The 17,240-nt window shown below is 43.4% G+C and overlaps 1 protein-coding gene across 4 annotated transcripts in view; it reads right to left on the bottom strand.

Moving 5' to 3' along the window:
* Window positions 1–17,240, bottom strand: part of SRRD (SRR1 domain containing) — a 31,861-nt gene that overhangs the window by 14,397 nt on the left and 224 nt on the right. For all 4 annotated transcript variants that reach the window (XR_012019406.1, XR_012019407.1, XM_072803047.1 and 1 more), the window contains exons 2-6: window positions 4,825–4,865; window positions 3,011–3,270; window positions 2,813–2,911; window positions 816–970; window positions 119–164 (exon numbers count right to left, since the gene is read on the bottom strand). Coding sequence is in view for 2 of the 4 variants with exons in the window: in XM_072803047.1 (XP_072659148.1) it covers window positions 119–164; window positions 816–970; window positions 2,813–2,911; window positions 3,011–3,270; window positions 4,825–4,865 (601 nt within the window). In the remaining 2 variants the exon portion in view is untranslated. The remainder of the gene's footprint in view (window positions 1–118; window positions 165–815; window positions 971–2,812; window positions 2,912–3,010; window positions 3,271–4,824; window positions 4,866–17,240) is intronic.

The raw sequence follows: 17,240 nt of genomic DNA, 5'->3' as shown, positions 1-17,240 counted from the left end.
CTGCCCTCAACAAGCCCCTGGTGAGCTTCCTCCCACCTGTGTAAAGGCAGATTCTTCACATTAACAGAAATGGTCTGGTTTTACCCACTTTTCCATCCCAGCCCCTTCATTTAGATACCTTTGCGATGTAGGTATAATTTTTCTGCAAAATCCTTCCCAGCAATCTAGAAATTAAAAAAATTAAAAATCCAGCGTGATTAGGAGGTATGGGAGTGGTTTTATCCAACTCAATACATAAAGGCAAAGTGGTTTAAAGATAGTAAACGGTTTAAAGAGGGGGAACGTGGAGTAGGTTCGATAATGCTTAGAAAATGTGAATGCCCCCTAAGCACCTGTTTCGCCAAGGGAGAAGGGAGGCACATGGGCAGACACCTAGGCATGCACAGCAGAAAGTGCAAAAGGTTTCCCCCACTTTTTTTTTTTTAAGATTTAAAAAAAAAAAATTGTTCATGATAGACATAGAGAGAGAGGCAGAGACACAGGCAGAGGGAGAATCAGGCTCCACGTAGGGAGCCCGACATGGGACTCGATTCCGGGTCTCCAGGACCGCGCCCTGGGCCAAAGGCAGGCACTAAACCGCTGCACCATCCAGGGATCCCCTTTTCCCCCACTTCTAAAAAACACTTGTCCATCTTAAGGGAAGGGAGGAGTTCTTGGCCAGAAAGACCTCCTTAACTCACTCTGCAGCCTGATCTGGGGGTCAATGTCCCTGGTCTAACCCTGTCTACTTTCCTGGGGACAAGCATCTCCTGTGTCGGGGTCTGTCAGGAAGGGCTCCCCTGCAGGCCTGAGGGCCTCTACGTTCTCAGGCTCACCTTTCCTCAAGTCCTCGGAAGCTGTTCCCGATGAGGAGCATCTGAGAAAGGGCATCCAGCGACCAGTTGCTCCAGAGCAGGTTGTTGTACAGGGCCGTCCCGCAGTGGGGCATGTAGAAGATGGTGGGTTCGCCGTCCACACTCCGTTTTCCTTCCTGCGGGCACCACACACATGGTGTAAACGCTTCGCTCTTCCCAGGAGGTGAGGGAGGGGAGGGCAGATCTGAAGAAGCCCAGCGCTCTCACCACCGAATAAGGAACAGTGTACCAAGGTGAGGAGGCAGGTGCTGGTCACCCTGACTGTGAGCATGTCACAACAGACGCACCACAGACGTACACGAAATTGTACATGCATTATATCAGCACATCATAATGGGGCATAGCTGACATTTCCCGGCTTGTAGGCCCACGTCATCTGGAAATCACGAGGTCCAGAAGGAACCTGCGTTTACTGAACAGATGTGTGTCCCATGAACACAGAAAGCCCTGGATCAGGAGAGTGGCTTCTTGGGTCCGTGACAGCAAGGGCAGGATGGGTGGCAATGATTACTGCCCTTGTGAACTGTGCCTGGCAAGCCTCTAGGCCTCCTGTGTCCCCTTCTGCAGATGCCTGCCAGACCAAATGTCTTCCGGGGGACACAAGTGCTCGCCCTCCCCAGGGCCATGGCTCCACAGCCAGACCTGTCGCAGGGAAGCAGGCCCTCCCTTGGCTGCCTAGTCCTGCCTTCCCTGGGCCTCTCCGCTCCACACCCTCCTCCCTTCTGTCCATCACAGACAGACAGTGGCTCCCCCACGGCCACTCTGCACAGGCTTGCCTGCAACCCCACCTGGGTCCATCCAGCCAACTCCTGGGGGTACCTGCAATCCCAGCACTGACCCAGGAAACCTTCCTCCAGCCCCTCAAATGGCATGGGGTGCTTTCCCCTTCTGCTCTTCTCACCACTGGCTTGTTTACAGGCCATACGCCTTGAAGGGACCATGGGCTCCCTGGAGACAGGGACTGCATCTATCTTGGCCTCTCCCAAAGTCCCTGCGAGCACAGAATAGGCACTCAGGAAAAAATGATGAGAACGCAGTGGCAGGGCTTCAGGGCCCCGGCAACACTGAAGGATTCTCTTCTCTCAGCAGGGCCTGATTTTCAGTCTTTTTTTTTTTTTTTTTTTAAGATTTTATTTATTTATTTGACAGAAAGAGTGAGCACATACGTGGGGGGAGCAGCAGGTAGAGGGAGAGGAGGAAGTAGCCTCCCTGCTGAGCAGGGAGCCTGACATGGGGGCTCCATCCCAGAATCCTGGGATCATGACCTGAACTGAAGGCAGATGCTTAACTGACTGAGCCACCCAGGCGCCCCAGGGTTTCATAATAAGCAATGAGATGGTAGTTTTGGACAGAGGGATCAAGTGATTATTCTGTAATCCCTCAAGCAATGCAAAGCTGCTTGCTGAGGTGTGTGCCTACACTGGCTTCAGACCCTGCTTGTGAGATGATGTCCCTCCTCCAGGTCTCACTAATGGTACCTCTGGGTAGAGGATCTACCCATGGCTCACTGCCAGAGGCTATGGGTGTGATTGGGCTACACCACAAAGAGAGATGTTGTGTCCCTTCTAGGACTTCCCCTAGGACAGGGTAAATCCCAACCAGAAAGCCCTCATTTGAGGCACCGAGACTGTGTACTCCTTTATTTATTAACACCCACATAAGTAGCAACTTAGGAAATTACCAGAGGCTCCTGGACATGGAATTCTCACTAGGATTTTGCAAATATAACAGGTTTCAGTCCATGCCATTTGTGCCATTTACTTTTTTTGTGATGGGCACAATGTAGGAGAGGATGTGTATCACTGAGGGGTCCCATATGACAGGCTCCGGGAAGGCAAGTGAGTAGTGGGAGGGAGCGACAGCGACTGCAGAGTAAGTGCATCCATGGGGCACAGCCTGGGGTCCCACTGGGTCAGCAGTGTCACTGCCCCCATGTTCCCCTTCTCTGAGCCACTCACCTCATTCTCACTGAGAACTGTCAAACCAAGGCTATTCAGAACCCCAATTTCTAGTTGGCTGAACAGAGGATCGTACACCCAGCAGTGCCTTCTGGGAATCTGCAGAAGGGAAGAATGAGTTCTATCAACCCAAAGATCTCGTGCATACCGTGTGCAAGACCAAGGGAGGGAGTGACTGAAAAGAATCCGAAAATTTACCCGGCACTTTTCCAGGAAGAGGAGCAAAAATGTTAGCTGGTATCTAGCTATGACACAGGTGGCAAAGTTCCCAATGCCATAACATACACACTTCCAACGGCAGGTTCCTGGGACCAGGGTCTCTCCTGGGATGGCACCAGGGGTCACAGCTGACTCATCTGGAGAGGAGTTAAGATGCAGGTTTCCAAGGGCTTCCAAAAGAGTCCCATCAGGGGCTTTCAGTTGTTCCAGATGTTTTGTAAGACAGCTGTCGATGGTTTCTGAAAGAGCAGGCCCCCAAACACAATCAGAGGCTGTGCTTGACCCCATGAACCAAATCCCCCACAGATGTCCACAGACCCAGGGAGAAAAGGAGTAAGTCAGGAAAACTCAGCTCTTCCGGAAGAAGGCTGCAGGCCTCAGTCCCAAACATGCCTGGGACATGCGGCCACGACGAGCACCACTGGCTGTCGGGTCCCTTCCACGCACCCTGGCCTGCAACCTCAGAGATTGTTCCAGCAAAAAAAATTGGCTTTATTTATGTGTACAGTTTCCAACTGAAACTCTAATTTAGTAGGAGGTACCTGGTAAACGTGGGCTATGCTCTGAAGTACCTACTTTTTTGATTATAACAAAGAATGGAAGAACAGAAGTTCTCAAAATCACACTATAAAAGACTGGGAATAGGAATATTTACTGTTACAAGTTCAAAGAAAAACAAAGGTAGGCTGCAGCTTTTGGAGTCTAATGAAAAATACTGTTTAAATCTTTTCACACGGTAGTGAGTTCTCTTGTCTCTCCTTTTCTTACACTGGCACTGAATTTATTTGAACAGATCTGTATACAGTACAAAAAACAAAAGGCCATGGTCCCATAGTAAGATGCTGATTTTCAACTTACTAGCAAAGATGTTTAAATAAGACCCCAGCTCGGAAAGGCTGGATGAAGAACTGGCTCTTTCAGTCCTTGCTGGTGAAAGTATTGGCTTGAAAGCTTTTTGGAAAAAACTTGACAGCAGATATCAAGTTGGTCACTGCCTGTCACTAAATAATTCCATTTCTGGGAATATGTCCTGAGAGGATCATCCTAAATTTGGTAAAAGCTTTACAGATACAGGTGCTCATTGAACAGTTAAGTGTAAGAACTAAAAAACCAAAGTAAACAAACTAAATGTCCCTCAATAAAAATTTTAACTGCTGTACATCCACTACCCGTATTAACATTTCTGTTGCCATAGACTCTGTTTAGGAAGAGGTTACAAGCGCATGAGGAGAAACAAGCCTATGTGGTAATATTGAGGGAAAAAAATGTATGAAGAATAAATTTCAACAGCTATGGTGGCGATGGACATCGACTGCCTCCTGTGCCCAGGCAAGCACTGTCCTAAGCACTTAACCAAACAGCCTCATTTAATCTTCAAAACTATACCACAATATGCACATTGTCACCATTCTTTCACAGACACAGAAACTAAAGGTCAGGGCTAGTTAAATGCAAGACATGGTTGTGAGAAGGAAGTCAGAATTATCATTTTTTTAAGATTTTATTTATTTATTCATGAGAGACACACACAGAGAGAGAAGCAGAGACAACAGGCAGAGGGAGAAGCAGGCTCCTTGTGGGGAGCCCAAAGTGGGACTCGATCCCGGGACCCCAGGATCACGTCCTGAGCCAAAGGCAGGCACTCAACTGCTGAGTCAACCCAGGAAGTCAGAATTAGAACCCAGTTCTGTGAAGAAAAGAATCACCAAATATGGACTGGACTCCTTTCTTTGCCCACATTCAGGCCCTCCTCCCACACTCTCCACCCTCAGTCTTGGCCATCTGGTACCCACCTAGTGCCAGACTCCAGAAATCAGACAGAAGCAGGTCCTCCCTGTTAAGAGAAAAAGGCATGGTCATTTCCCAAACTTTTCTGGGTTGCCCTCCTGCCCAGTGACCTTCCTCCTGACCATGAGCTGGATGCAAGGAGGGGGACAGAGCACCCTCACACACAGCACCCACCCTGGAGTGCAGGAGGAGGGGAGGAGGGTTGCTGGAGGACATCCTGATTCCCAGGGACCTCTGGGTCTGTTCTGTATCCTGGTCCACACCATGACCTGGCACAGAGGCCGAGCTCCATAAATAGTTCCTAGATGCACAGATTTAGCCTCTCTGAGCTTTAGTTTCCTCACCTCCAGAATGGGGAAAGAATCATAGTTATCATGCAGGGTTACAGAAGGGATCAAATGGGTCAACACGCAGCACTGGGCTTCACACAGAGTGGGTACTCAATAAGCAGTCTTTGTTATTACAAATAATTCCAAGGTGCAAGTAAAAGGAGATAGGGACACCAGTGTCTGGGCTTTCCTAATTCAAGTCAACTGGCTTATGCAAACCCAGAGCAGAACACAGTCAACAGTGGTTTAAAACAAACTCCCAGGGCAGCCCTGGTGGCTCAGCGATTTAGCGCCGCCTTCAGCCCAGGGCCTGATCCTGGAGACCCAGGATCGAGTCCCACATCGGACTCCCTGCATGGAGCCTGCTTCTCTCTCTGCCTGTGTCTCTGCCTTTCTCTTTCTCTCTCTCTATGTCTCTCATGCATAAATAAAAGTCTTTAAAAAAAAAAAAAGAAAGGTCGAACTTTAAAACTATTAAAAAATAAATAAAACAAACTCCCAGAAAACAACAACAAAAAAAACAAACTAAAAACCACAAACTCAGTGAATTGTCCAATCAAAAGACATACAATAGGTGAAAATACATACCCATCCATGTGCCACCCACAAAAGTCTCACTTCTGAAGTAAGGACAGCATAGACCAAAGTGAGGGATAGAAAAGATGGGATTTGTGTTCTGCACAAATGGAAGCCAAAGAGAGCTGCGAGAGCTATGCTTAGACAAAACAGAATTTAATGGGAACACATACCAACATTTATGGGACACAGCAAAAGTGGTTCTAAGAGGGAAGTTTACAGCAACGCAGGCCTGCCTCAAGAAGCAAGAGAAATCCCAAACACACACCCTAACGTTACACCTATGACCTAGGAAAAAGAACAAACAAAACCCAAAGTCAGTAGTAGGAGGGAAATATCAAAGATCAGAACAGAAATAAATGAAAGAGGGACTAAAAAAAAGAGAAAAGATCAGGGTGGCCTGGGTAGCGCAGTTCGTTAAGCATCCTACTCTTGATTTTGGCTTGGGGCATGATCTCAGGGTCTGGAGATCGAGCTGTGCATCGTCGGGCTCTGCGCTCAGCAGGGAGTCTGCTGGAGATTCTCTCTCCCTCTGCCCCTCCGCCTGTGTGTGTACTCTCTCTCAAATAAATAAATAAATCTAAAATAAAAGAATAACAAAATTGACAAACCTCTAACTACACACACCAAGAAAAAAAAAGAGGGGACTTAAATCAGAAATAACAGAGGATATTACAACGACACCACAAAAAAAACAAAGGCTCAAAGGGACTACTGTGAACAGTACACAGCAACAATTTGGACAGCCTCAAAGAATCAGCAATTTATTTATTTTTGTTTCAAGTTTTTATTTAAATTCTAGTCAGTTAACGTACACAATTAAGGGGCACCTGGGTGGTTTAGCGGTTGAGCGTCTGCCTTTGGCTCAGGTCATGATCCCAGGGTCCTGGGATGGAGCCCCGCATCGGGCTCCCTGCTCAGCGGAGAGTACTCTTCTCCCTCTGCTCCTGCGCCTGCTGTCACCATCTCTCTCTCTCAAATAAATAAAATCTTAAAACACACACACACACACACACACACACACACACACAGTGTTAATATTAGCCTCAGGAGTGGAAATTAGTGGTTCAATACTTAACAAAGAACCCAGTGCTCATCATATCAGCAATTTAAAACCCCCCAAAAAGACAAGTTCCAGGACCAGACAGCTTTAATGGTGAATTCTACCATTCAGGGAAGAATTCATACCATCTTTCCAAAAACAGAAGAGAAAGCTTCCAAACTCATTTGCTGACACTAGCATTACCCTGATGCCAAAACCAAACAAGGACACCCCGAGAAAAGAAAATTATAGGCCAATATCCCTAATGAACAGAGATGCAAAAATGCTCAACAAAATACTAGCAAACCAAATTCACCGATATGCTGAAAGGATCATACCCTATGATCAAGTGGGATTTATTTCAGGGATGTAAGGATAGTTCACATGTGCACATCAATCAAAGTGATACATATTAACAAAATGAAGAATAAAAATGTGATCAGGGCAGCCCAGGTGGCCCAGCGGTTTAGCACCGCCTTCAGCCCAGGGCCTGATCCTGGAGACCCGGGATCGAGTCCAGCGTCCGGCTCCCTGCATGGAGATTGCTTCTCCCTCTGCTTGTGTCTCTGCCTCTCTCTCTCTCTCTCTTTCACGAGTAAATAAATAAAATCTTTTTTTTTAAAGTGATCATCTCAAAAGATGCAGAAAGCATCTGACAAAACTTAATATCCATTTATGATAAAAATTCTCAACAAAGTGGGTATAGCAGGAACACCCCTCAACATATTAAAAATAAAGACCACATATGACAAGCCCACAGATAACATCACATCCAATGGTGAAGAGTTTCAACTATTATTATCTCCTTTAAGATCTTCTAAGACCAGGAACTTGCCTGATCTTGCCTTGGCACTTTTATTCAACATACTATTGGAAATCCTAGCCAGAGCAATTATGAAAGAAAAATAAATAAAAAGCATCTGAATTAGAAAAAAAGAAGTAAAACTGTCATTATTTGCAGGTGACATAGTACATCAGGAAAACCTTAAAGACTCCACTGAAAAACTGTTCAAACTAATAAATGAATTCAGTAAAGGTGAGGGATACAACACCAATACACAAAATTTTTTTGTGTTTCTATACACTAATAATGAACTATCAGGGAAAAAAAGTTAGGAAGATGATCCCATTTGAAATTGCATCAAAAAGAATAAAATACCTAGGAATAAACTTCACCAAGGAGGTAAAAGCCTATATACTGAAAACTACAAGACATTAAGGAAAGAAATTGAAGACAACACAAGTAAATGGAAAGACATTCCATATTCATGGATTAGAAGAATTAAAAGTGTTAAAATGTCTATACTTTCCTAAACCACCTACAGATTAAATCCAATTCCTATCAAAATTCTAATTGCATTTTTCACAGAAATAGAACGAAGAATCCAAAAATTTGTCTGCAGCCACAAAAGACTGAATAGTCAGAGCAATCTTGAGAAAGAAGAACAAAGCTAAAGGCAACACACTGCCTGATTTCAGAATCTATTACAAAGCTATATATAGTAATCAAAACAATATAATAGTGGCATTAAAACAGACACACAGATCAATAGAGCAGAAGAGACAGCCCAGAAATAAATCCACACATATATGGTCCAATACCTTATGGCAAAGGAGCCAAGAATATAAAGATGGAAAGAGGGCAGCCCGGTGGCTCAGCAGTTTAGCGCCACCTTCAGCCCAAGGCGTGATTCTAGGGACTCGGGATTGAGTCCCACATAGGGCTCCCTGCATGGAGCCTGCTTAGTCCTCTGCCTCCCCACCCCGCCCCTGGTCTCTCGTGAATAAATAAATAAAATCTTAAAAAAAATAAAGGTGGGAAGAACAGTCTCTTTAATAAATAGCATTGGGAAAACCAGACAGTCACATGCAAAAGAATGAAAGTGCACCACTATCTTACACTGTACACAAAAATTAACTCAAAATGGATTAAAGACTTGAATGTAAGACCGGAAACTATAAAACTCTTAACAGAAAACATAGGGTGAGACGCCTGGGTGGCTCAGTGGTTGAGCATCTGTCTTCGGCTCAGGTTGTGATCCTTGGGTCCTGGGATTGAGTCCTGCACCGGGCTCCCTGAAGGGAGCCTGTTTCTCCCTCTGCCTATGTCTCCGCCTCTCTCTGTGTCTCTCATAAATAGAAAACATAGGGGAAAGCTACTTGATACAGGTCATGGTAATGATTTTTTTCTTTAACCTGATACCAAAAGTAAAGAAAAAAACCAAAGCAAAATGTGTGGGACTGCATCAAACTAAAAAGCTTCTGCCTAGCAAAGGAAACTATCAACAAAATACAAAGGCAACCTACTGTAGGGGAAAAATTTGTAGATTATGTATCTGATAAGGGGTTAATATCTAAAATATAAAGCACTCATGAAAAGCAATAGCAAAAACAAAACAAAACAAAATAACCCCACGAGCAATCTAATTAAAAAATGGGCAGCTCTGAGTAGATATTTTTCTAAAGAAGACATATAGATGGTCAACAGGTACAGAAAAAAGTGCTCAACATCATTAATCATCAGGGAAATACAATTCAAAACCACAATGTAAGGGACGCCTGGGTGGCTCCGCAGTTGGGCGTCTGCCTTTGACTCAGGGTGTCATCCTGCATCTGGGGATCAAGTCCCGCATTGGGCTCCCTGTGGGGAGCCTGCTTCTGTCTCTGCCTCTGTCTCTGCCTCTCTCTGTGTGTCTCTCATAAATAATTAAGTAATAAAAAAATATTTAAAAACAAAAACCGCAATGAGACATCACCTCACAGTTAGAATGGCCATTATCAAAAAGACAAGAAATAACAAGTGTTGGTGAAGATGTAGAGAAAAGGAAAATCCTTGTGTAGTTAGTGGGAATGTAAACTGGTAGAGACACTATGGAAAAAATTATGGAAGTTCCTCAAAAAAATAAAATAAAAATAGAACTACCATACGATTTAGCAATTCCCCTTCTGAGTATTTATCTGAAGAAAATGAAAACACTAACTCAAAAAAGTATATGCATGCATATGTTCACTGCAGGATTATTTACAATAATGAAAATACAGAAACAACCTAAGTGCCCATCAGTGGATAAATGGATACAGAAATTGTGGTATATACGCACAATGGAATACTACTCAGCCACAATAAAGAATGAAATCTTTCCATTTGCAACATCGATGGACCTTGAAGGCATTATGCTAAGTAGGCCAGAAACAGAAAGACAAATATTATAAATCACTTATATATGGAATCTTAAAACAAAACACTGAGCTCATAGATACAGAGAACAGATGGGTGGTTGCCAGAGGTAGGGAGTTGGAGGTGGGAGAAATGGATGAAGGGGTCAAAAGGAAAAAGAAAACAAGTCCAATTATAGCATCTTTTTAAAAAAAAATTAAGTAAACTGTACTCCCCAGTGTGGCTCGAACTCACAATCCTAAGATCAAGAGTCTCATGGTCCAGTGACTAAGCCAGCTGGGTGCCCCAAATTAAAGCATCTTCTGATGCTCAGTGTTTCACGAAAGGCTAAAGTAATTTAATCTATGATATTTTAAGAGCTATGTATATATTTGGTAAGCTTTAAAAAAAGAAAGAACACAGACTTCAGAGTCATACACTCAAGTCTGTATCTAGTTCTGACATTTACTATGACATTGAACAAGTTACTTAACCTCTTTTGTGCCTGTGCTTCCCCAACTCTGAGGATAATATGAATATTTACTCTCAGAATAGCTTTTTAAATTTTTTAAAATAGTTTTTAGAATTAAATGAGATGGAGGTTACTTAAAATAGTATCTGTAACAGTAAGCCCTCAATAAATACTATTTAAAAAAATCTTATTTTGGGGGTGCCTAGTTGGCTCAGTCAGTTAAGCAGCAGACTCTTGATTTCAGCTCAGGTCATGATCTTAAGATCCTGGAATAGAGCCCAGAGTCCAGCTCCACACTTAGTGGGGAGTCTGCTTGAGGACTTTCTTTTTTTTTTTTTTAAATTTTATTTATTTATGATAGTCACACAGAGAGAGAGAGAGGCAGAGACATAGGCAGAGGGAGAAGCAGGCTCCATGCACCGGGAGCCCGACGTGGGATTCGATCCCAGGTCTCTAGGATCGCGCCCTGGGCCAAAGGCAGGCGCCAAACCGCTGCGCCACCCAGGGATCCCTGCTTGAGGACTTTCTCTCTGCCTCTGCCTCTCTCCTCTCTAGCAAGTGTGTGAGCACGCTCTCTCTAAAATAAATAATTATGTCTTTAAAAAAATCTTATCCTAAAAAATAAAATAAAATAAAATAAATAAAATAAAAATAAATAAATTAAAAAATCTAATTCTGAACATTTGGCTGCTGCATAATCATGAGCATTATAACTTTTCATATTTGGGCAGTATTCCATAGTTTACAAAGCACTTTTATATACACTCTCTTATTTGAGACATAATATGGTCCTGGGAGAATAATTTATTGTTTCTATTTTATAGAGAAAAAAACAAACTTAGAGAAAGGGTGTGCTTTGTTCAAGGTTGCACAGCTAACAAACAATCTTCTGATTCTCAGCCCAATGGAGGAGAAAAAAAAAATCCAAACACTATTAACAAAAGCAAAAAGAGGACATCACAGAATGATAAAGGAATCAATGCAATAAGAGGATACAATATTTGTAAATATTTACCCACCCAATATAGGAGCAACTAAATATGCCCAGTAAATAGGAATATACCTAAAAGGAAAAATCGGCAGCAACACAATAATAGTAAGGGATTTTAATACCTTACTTACATCAACGGATAGACCATCCATACAGACGATCAGTAAGAAAACATCAGCTTCAGGAAACAAGTTAGACCACATGGACTTAACAGATATATAAAGAATCCTCCACCCAAAAGGAGACACGGAACACATTCCTCTCAAGTGCACATGGAACATTCTCCAGGAGATATCAGATGTTAGGCTACAAGACAAGTAAATAAATTTAAGAAGACTAGAATTTTCTAAAGTGATGACTGAAATCCTATCAAGCAGCTTTTCTGACCACAGTGGTATGGAACTAGAAATCAATTACTAGAAGAATATGGGAAATTCACACACATAGAGATTAAACAACATGCTACTGAACAACCAGTGAAACGAGAAACCAAAAAAATACTTTGAGACAAATGAAAATGTAATAGCAAAATTTATGGAATGCAGCAAAAGTAGTTCTAAAATTGGGGCACCTGGCTGCCTCAGTTGGTGGGGCATGCAACTCTTGTTGATCTCATAGTTTTGAGCTGGAGCCCCATGCTGGGCAGAGGGTTTACTTTTAAAAAAGAAAAAAAGAAAAAAAAGTCGTTCTAAGAGGGAAGTTTATTGTGACGCAGGCCGACCTCAAGAAACAAGAAAAGTCTCAAATAAGAAAGCCAACTTTACACCTCAAGGAAAGAGAAAAAGAACAAATGAAGCCCGAAGTTAGTAGGAAGAAGTAAGTAACAGATCAGAATAGAAATAAAGGAAATACAGACTAAAATGTCAATAGAAGGATCAACAAAAGGGATAACTGGGTCTTTGAAAAGAACAAAGCTGACAAATGCTCAGCTAGACTCAAGGTTAAAAAAAAAGAACGAGGACTCAGAAATGAAAGAGATGTTCCCACTGATATTATAGACATACAAAGGATCGTAAGAGACTACTATGAACAACACCCCAACAAGTTGGACAATCTAGAAGGATAAATTCTCAGAAACATGCAACCCTCCAAGACTGAATCATGAAGAAACCAATTCTGAACAATTCTTCTTCTTAATTACCAGTAAGGACATTAAATGAATAATCAAAAACCTCTCAACCAGCAGAATCCAGGACCAGATGGCTTCACTGGTGAATTCTACCAAATATTCAAAGAATAATGAATACCAATTCTTCTCAAAATTTCCCATAACTAACTAACTAACTAACTAACTGGAGGAAGGAATGCTTCCCAACTCATTTTATGGGGACAGCACTGCCCTTATCAAAGCCAGCCAAGATCCATAAGAAAAGAAAATTACAGACCAATATCTGTGATGAACACATATACAAAAATCCTCAACAAAATGTCAGCAAACCAAATTCAACAATACAGTAAGAGAATCATACGCTATGATCAAGTAAGGTTTATTTCAAGGATACAAGGGTGGTTCAACATTCAAAAATCAACCAAAGTAATATACCACCTTAGCAAATGAAGGATAAAAATAGCATGATCATCTCAACAGATGCAAAAAAGCATTTGACAAAATTCAGTACCCATTTTGCAGGGCGCCTGGGTGGCTGTCAGTTAAGCATCTGCCTTCAGCTAAGGTCATGATCCCAGGATCCTGGGATCGAGCTCTGCTGAGCAGGGAGCCTGCTTCTCTCTCTCTTTCTGCTGCTTCCCCTGCTTGTGCTCATACATTCATGTTCTCTTTCTCTAATAAACAAAATCTTAAAAAAAAAAAAACACACCCATTTTGATAATAGCTCACAACAAAGCAGGTATACACAGAATGTAACTCCAGATAATAAAAGCCATATATAACAAGCCATGTCATATTCAATGATGAAAGTTGAGTTTTTCCTCTAAGATGAGGAACAAGGCAAGGATGCCCACTCTTGTCATTTTCTGCAACATACAGTTGGCCCTTGAATGGCACAGGGAGAGGTAGTGCCAAATCTCTGTGCAGTTGAAAATCTGAGTATAACTTCTGACTCCCCCAAAACTTAACTATTAATAGCTTAGTTGACTGGAAGTCCTATCAATAACATAAATAATTGATCAACACATATTTTGTATGTTATATACTACATACTGTATTCATAAACAAAAATACTAAGAAAATCCTGATGGAGGGCAGCCTGGGTGGCTCAGCGGTTTAGCGCTGCCTTCAGCCCAGGGCATGACCCTGGAGACCCAGGATCGAGTCCCACATTGGGCTCCCTGCATGGAACCTGCTTCTCCCTCTGCCTGTGTGCCTCTCTCTCTCTGTCTCTCATGAATAAATAAAATCTTAAAAAAAAAAAAAAAAAGACACACAGATCAACATAGCAGAAGAGACAGCCCAGAAGTAAACCCACACATATACAGTCCAGTACCTTATGGCAAAGGAGCCAAGAATATACAAGGGGGAAGGAACAGTCTCCTTAATAAATGGTGTTGGGAAAACCAGACAGTTATATGCAAAGAATGAAACTGCACCACTATCTTATACCTTACACAAAAATTAACTGAAAATGGATTAAAGACTTGAATGTAAGACTTGAAACCATAAAACTCTTCACAGAAGACATAGGGGAAAAGCTGCTTGACATAGATCCTGCCAGTGATTTTTTTGGATCAGACTCCAAAAGCAAAGGCAACAAAAGCAAAAATAAATAAGTGAAACTAGGGGATCCCTGGGTGGCTCAGCGGTTTAGCACCTGCCTTTGGCCCAGGGCATGATCCTGGAGACCCGGGATCGAGTCCCACATCGGGCTCCCTGTATGGAGCCTGCTTCTCCCTCCGCCTGTGTCTCTGCCTCTCTCTCTCTCTCTCTCTCTATCATGAATAAATAAATAAAATATTAAAAAAAATAAGTGAAACTACATCAAACTAAAAAGCTTCTATCCAGCAAAGAAAATCACCAAGAAAATAAATAGGCAACCTACTGCCTGGGAGATAAGATTTAAAAATCCTATGATAAAAGGTCAATATCCAATATATATAAAGAACTCATACAACTCAATTAAAAAAAAAAACAAAACAAAACCCAAACAATGTGATTAGAAAGTGAAAAGATTAACCAAATGGCATTTATCCAGAGAAGACATACAGAGAGCCAATAGGAACATTAAAAGATGCTTAAAATCATTAATCATCAGGGAAATGCCAATCAAAACAACGAGATATCACTTCACACTTGTTAGAAGGGCTAGTATGAAGAAGATGAGAAATAATAAACATTTGCAAGGATGTGGAAACAAGGGAACCCTGGTGCACTGTTGGTGAGAATGTAAGTAGGTGCAATACTGTGGGTTCCTCAAAAAGTTAATAGAACTATCATACAATCCAGCAATTTCTCTTCTGGCTATTCATCCAAAGAAAACAAAGGCACCTATTTGAAAAGATATATGAACCCTCATGTCCACTGCAGCATTATTTACAATAGCTAAAATATGAAGACAACCTAGGTGTCCATGGAGGGATGAATCAGAAGATGTGGTGTATCTATATAAAATGAAATACTATTCAGCCCTAATAAAGAATGAAATCTTTTCATTTGCAAAAATGTGGATGGATTCTGAGGGCATGAGGCTAAATGAAATAAGTCAAAGACAAATATGGCATGATATCACTTGAAAAAAATGTTAAAGATTATTTCAAAGAGAGAGAGGGGGGATCCCTGGGTGGCTCAGCAGTTGAATGTCTGCCTTCTGCCCAGGGCATGATCCTGGAGTCCCGGGATTGAGTCCCGCGTCGGGCTCCCTGCATGGAGCCTGCGTCTCCCTCTGCCTGTGTCTTTGCCTCTCTCTCTCTGTCTTTCATGAATAAATAAACAAAATCTTTTAAAAAAAGAGAGAGAGAGAAAGAGCAGTGGGGAGGGACAGAGGAAGAAAGAGAAACAGTATCCCTGCAGATCAGGGAGCTCCACACGGGGCTCAATCCCAGGATTCTGAGACCATGACTTGAGCTGAAGGCAGATGCTTAAAGGTGTGTCTAAAACACCAGAAAAACTGAGCTCAAAGATACAGCGAACAGATTGGTAGCTGATGAGCGTGGGGGGAGGAGTGTGAAATGGGTGACAAGAGTCAAAGGCTACCAACTTACAAATGTAAGTCATGGGGATGTAACTTATAGCACGGTGACTACAGTTAGTAACACTACTGCAAACTTAAAAGTTGCTAAGAGACTTCCCATCTCAAAAGTTCCCACCATAACAAAAAGTTTTTTTTTGGAAAACAAAAGAAAACGGGATTTAAATAGAGAAGCAACACACTATTGTTCAGGGTACTCAGAAAGTACACAGAACTTCAAAAATCTGCACAGGAAGTGGCCCTCACGTGCTTCACAGAGGACACAGGAGCGCTCTGATGTACTAGGAGTGCTTTGAAAACTGGTGAGTGGGGCAGCCCGGGTGGCTCAGCGGTTTAGCGCCGCCTTCGGCCCATGGCCTGATCCTGGGGACCCGGGATCCAGTCCCACGTCCGGCTCCCTGCAGGGAGCCTGCTTCTCCCTCTGTGTCTCTGACTCTCTCTCTCTGTCTCATGAACAAATAAATAAAAAAATCTTAAAAAAAGAAAACTGGTGAGTGCCTGCACAGAACAGCAGACACTGGATCACAGTGGTGCAGGAAGAAGCAGGGAGGTCCAGCAGATCCTGAGGAAGTTGAGGGGGAATAACAGTGCAGGGTGTATGGAAAGTGCCTGATGAGGTTTCCAAATCCCTGGGCCTGCTCCATCTCATCTCTTAAGTGTCTTCTGAGATCCTCCAAAAAGTTGCTGCTGCTGGTTACTCAGGCTCCCAGTCAGCTAGGCAGCCAACTTCTTTTATTCGGTGGTAACCTCCTAGTCATCTATGTCTCTTGACCCTAAGTCTAGGGGAGAGGAGCACACAAAATTGGCCTGATTTCTCTCAGGTGGGATGGTCCTTCAGCTGTTGATCAGAATCACTAACAAAAACTGTTAATGTTGGGCAGCCCGGGTGGCTCAGCGGTTAATCACCCGCCTTCCGCCCAGGGTCTGATCCTGGGGACCCCGGATCGAGTCCCACGTCGGCTCCCAGGGAGCCTGCTTCTCCCTCTGCCTGTGTCTCTCATTAATGAATAAATAAAATCTTTAAAAGAAAAAGCTGTTAACTGCAAGTGAATCAAGACAACAGTAGTAACAAAAACAGGTGACATTTATTTCTCTGTGCTAGGCAGTGCTCTAAGCCCTAGGGTGCAGAGCAAAGCATGGAGGTGTGAGGGTCTGGGGTAAGCCCCAACAACGGAGAGCTTTGAAGCCCCGAGGACAAGGCCTGGAAATCTGGCCCCAAGCCTGAGCCCTATCAGGTTCCTAGCTGTCTGGGACACTCAAACTGAAGGCACGTGGCGGGCACACAGGAGCTCCTCAAGTGACTGGCGGTGATGATCGCGGCGCTGGCGATCACGTTGGTGTGGCTGCCCTGGCGCCAGCATTACCGATAACCAATACTGCGACAGGATCAATACCAAGCGCCGGTCCTGCGCTTACGCCGCGCCAGGCACCGTGGTTCACATGCACTCTCGGAGGTGGGCTACATCTACTATTGCACTGAATCCGTAAAACAGGCCTCTATAGGGGCTATTTGCGGATCTCGGATGAGAAACCCGAGGCACGGGGATTCCCGACCGTGCCCGGGGTCACGCCGCTGGCTGCGCAAGAAGAGGACTGACCACCTTTACTATGATCCGGCCTGAAAGGAGCTCCATACTCCCGTTAAACCCGAGCGACAACCCTAAGGGCTTGCCGTTATGCCCACTTTACAGACGGCGAGACTGAGGCTCGGT

The sequence above is a fragment of the Canis lupus genome, chromosome 27, assembly GCF_048164855.1.
Source record: "Canis lupus baileyi chromosome 27, mCanLup2.hap1, whole genome shotgun sequence".
NCBI lineage: Eukaryota > Metazoa > Chordata > Mammalia > Carnivora > Canidae > Canis > Canis lupus.
Note: the sequence above shows the minus strand (reverse complement) of the source record. Positions and strands in the feature narration are given on the sequence as shown.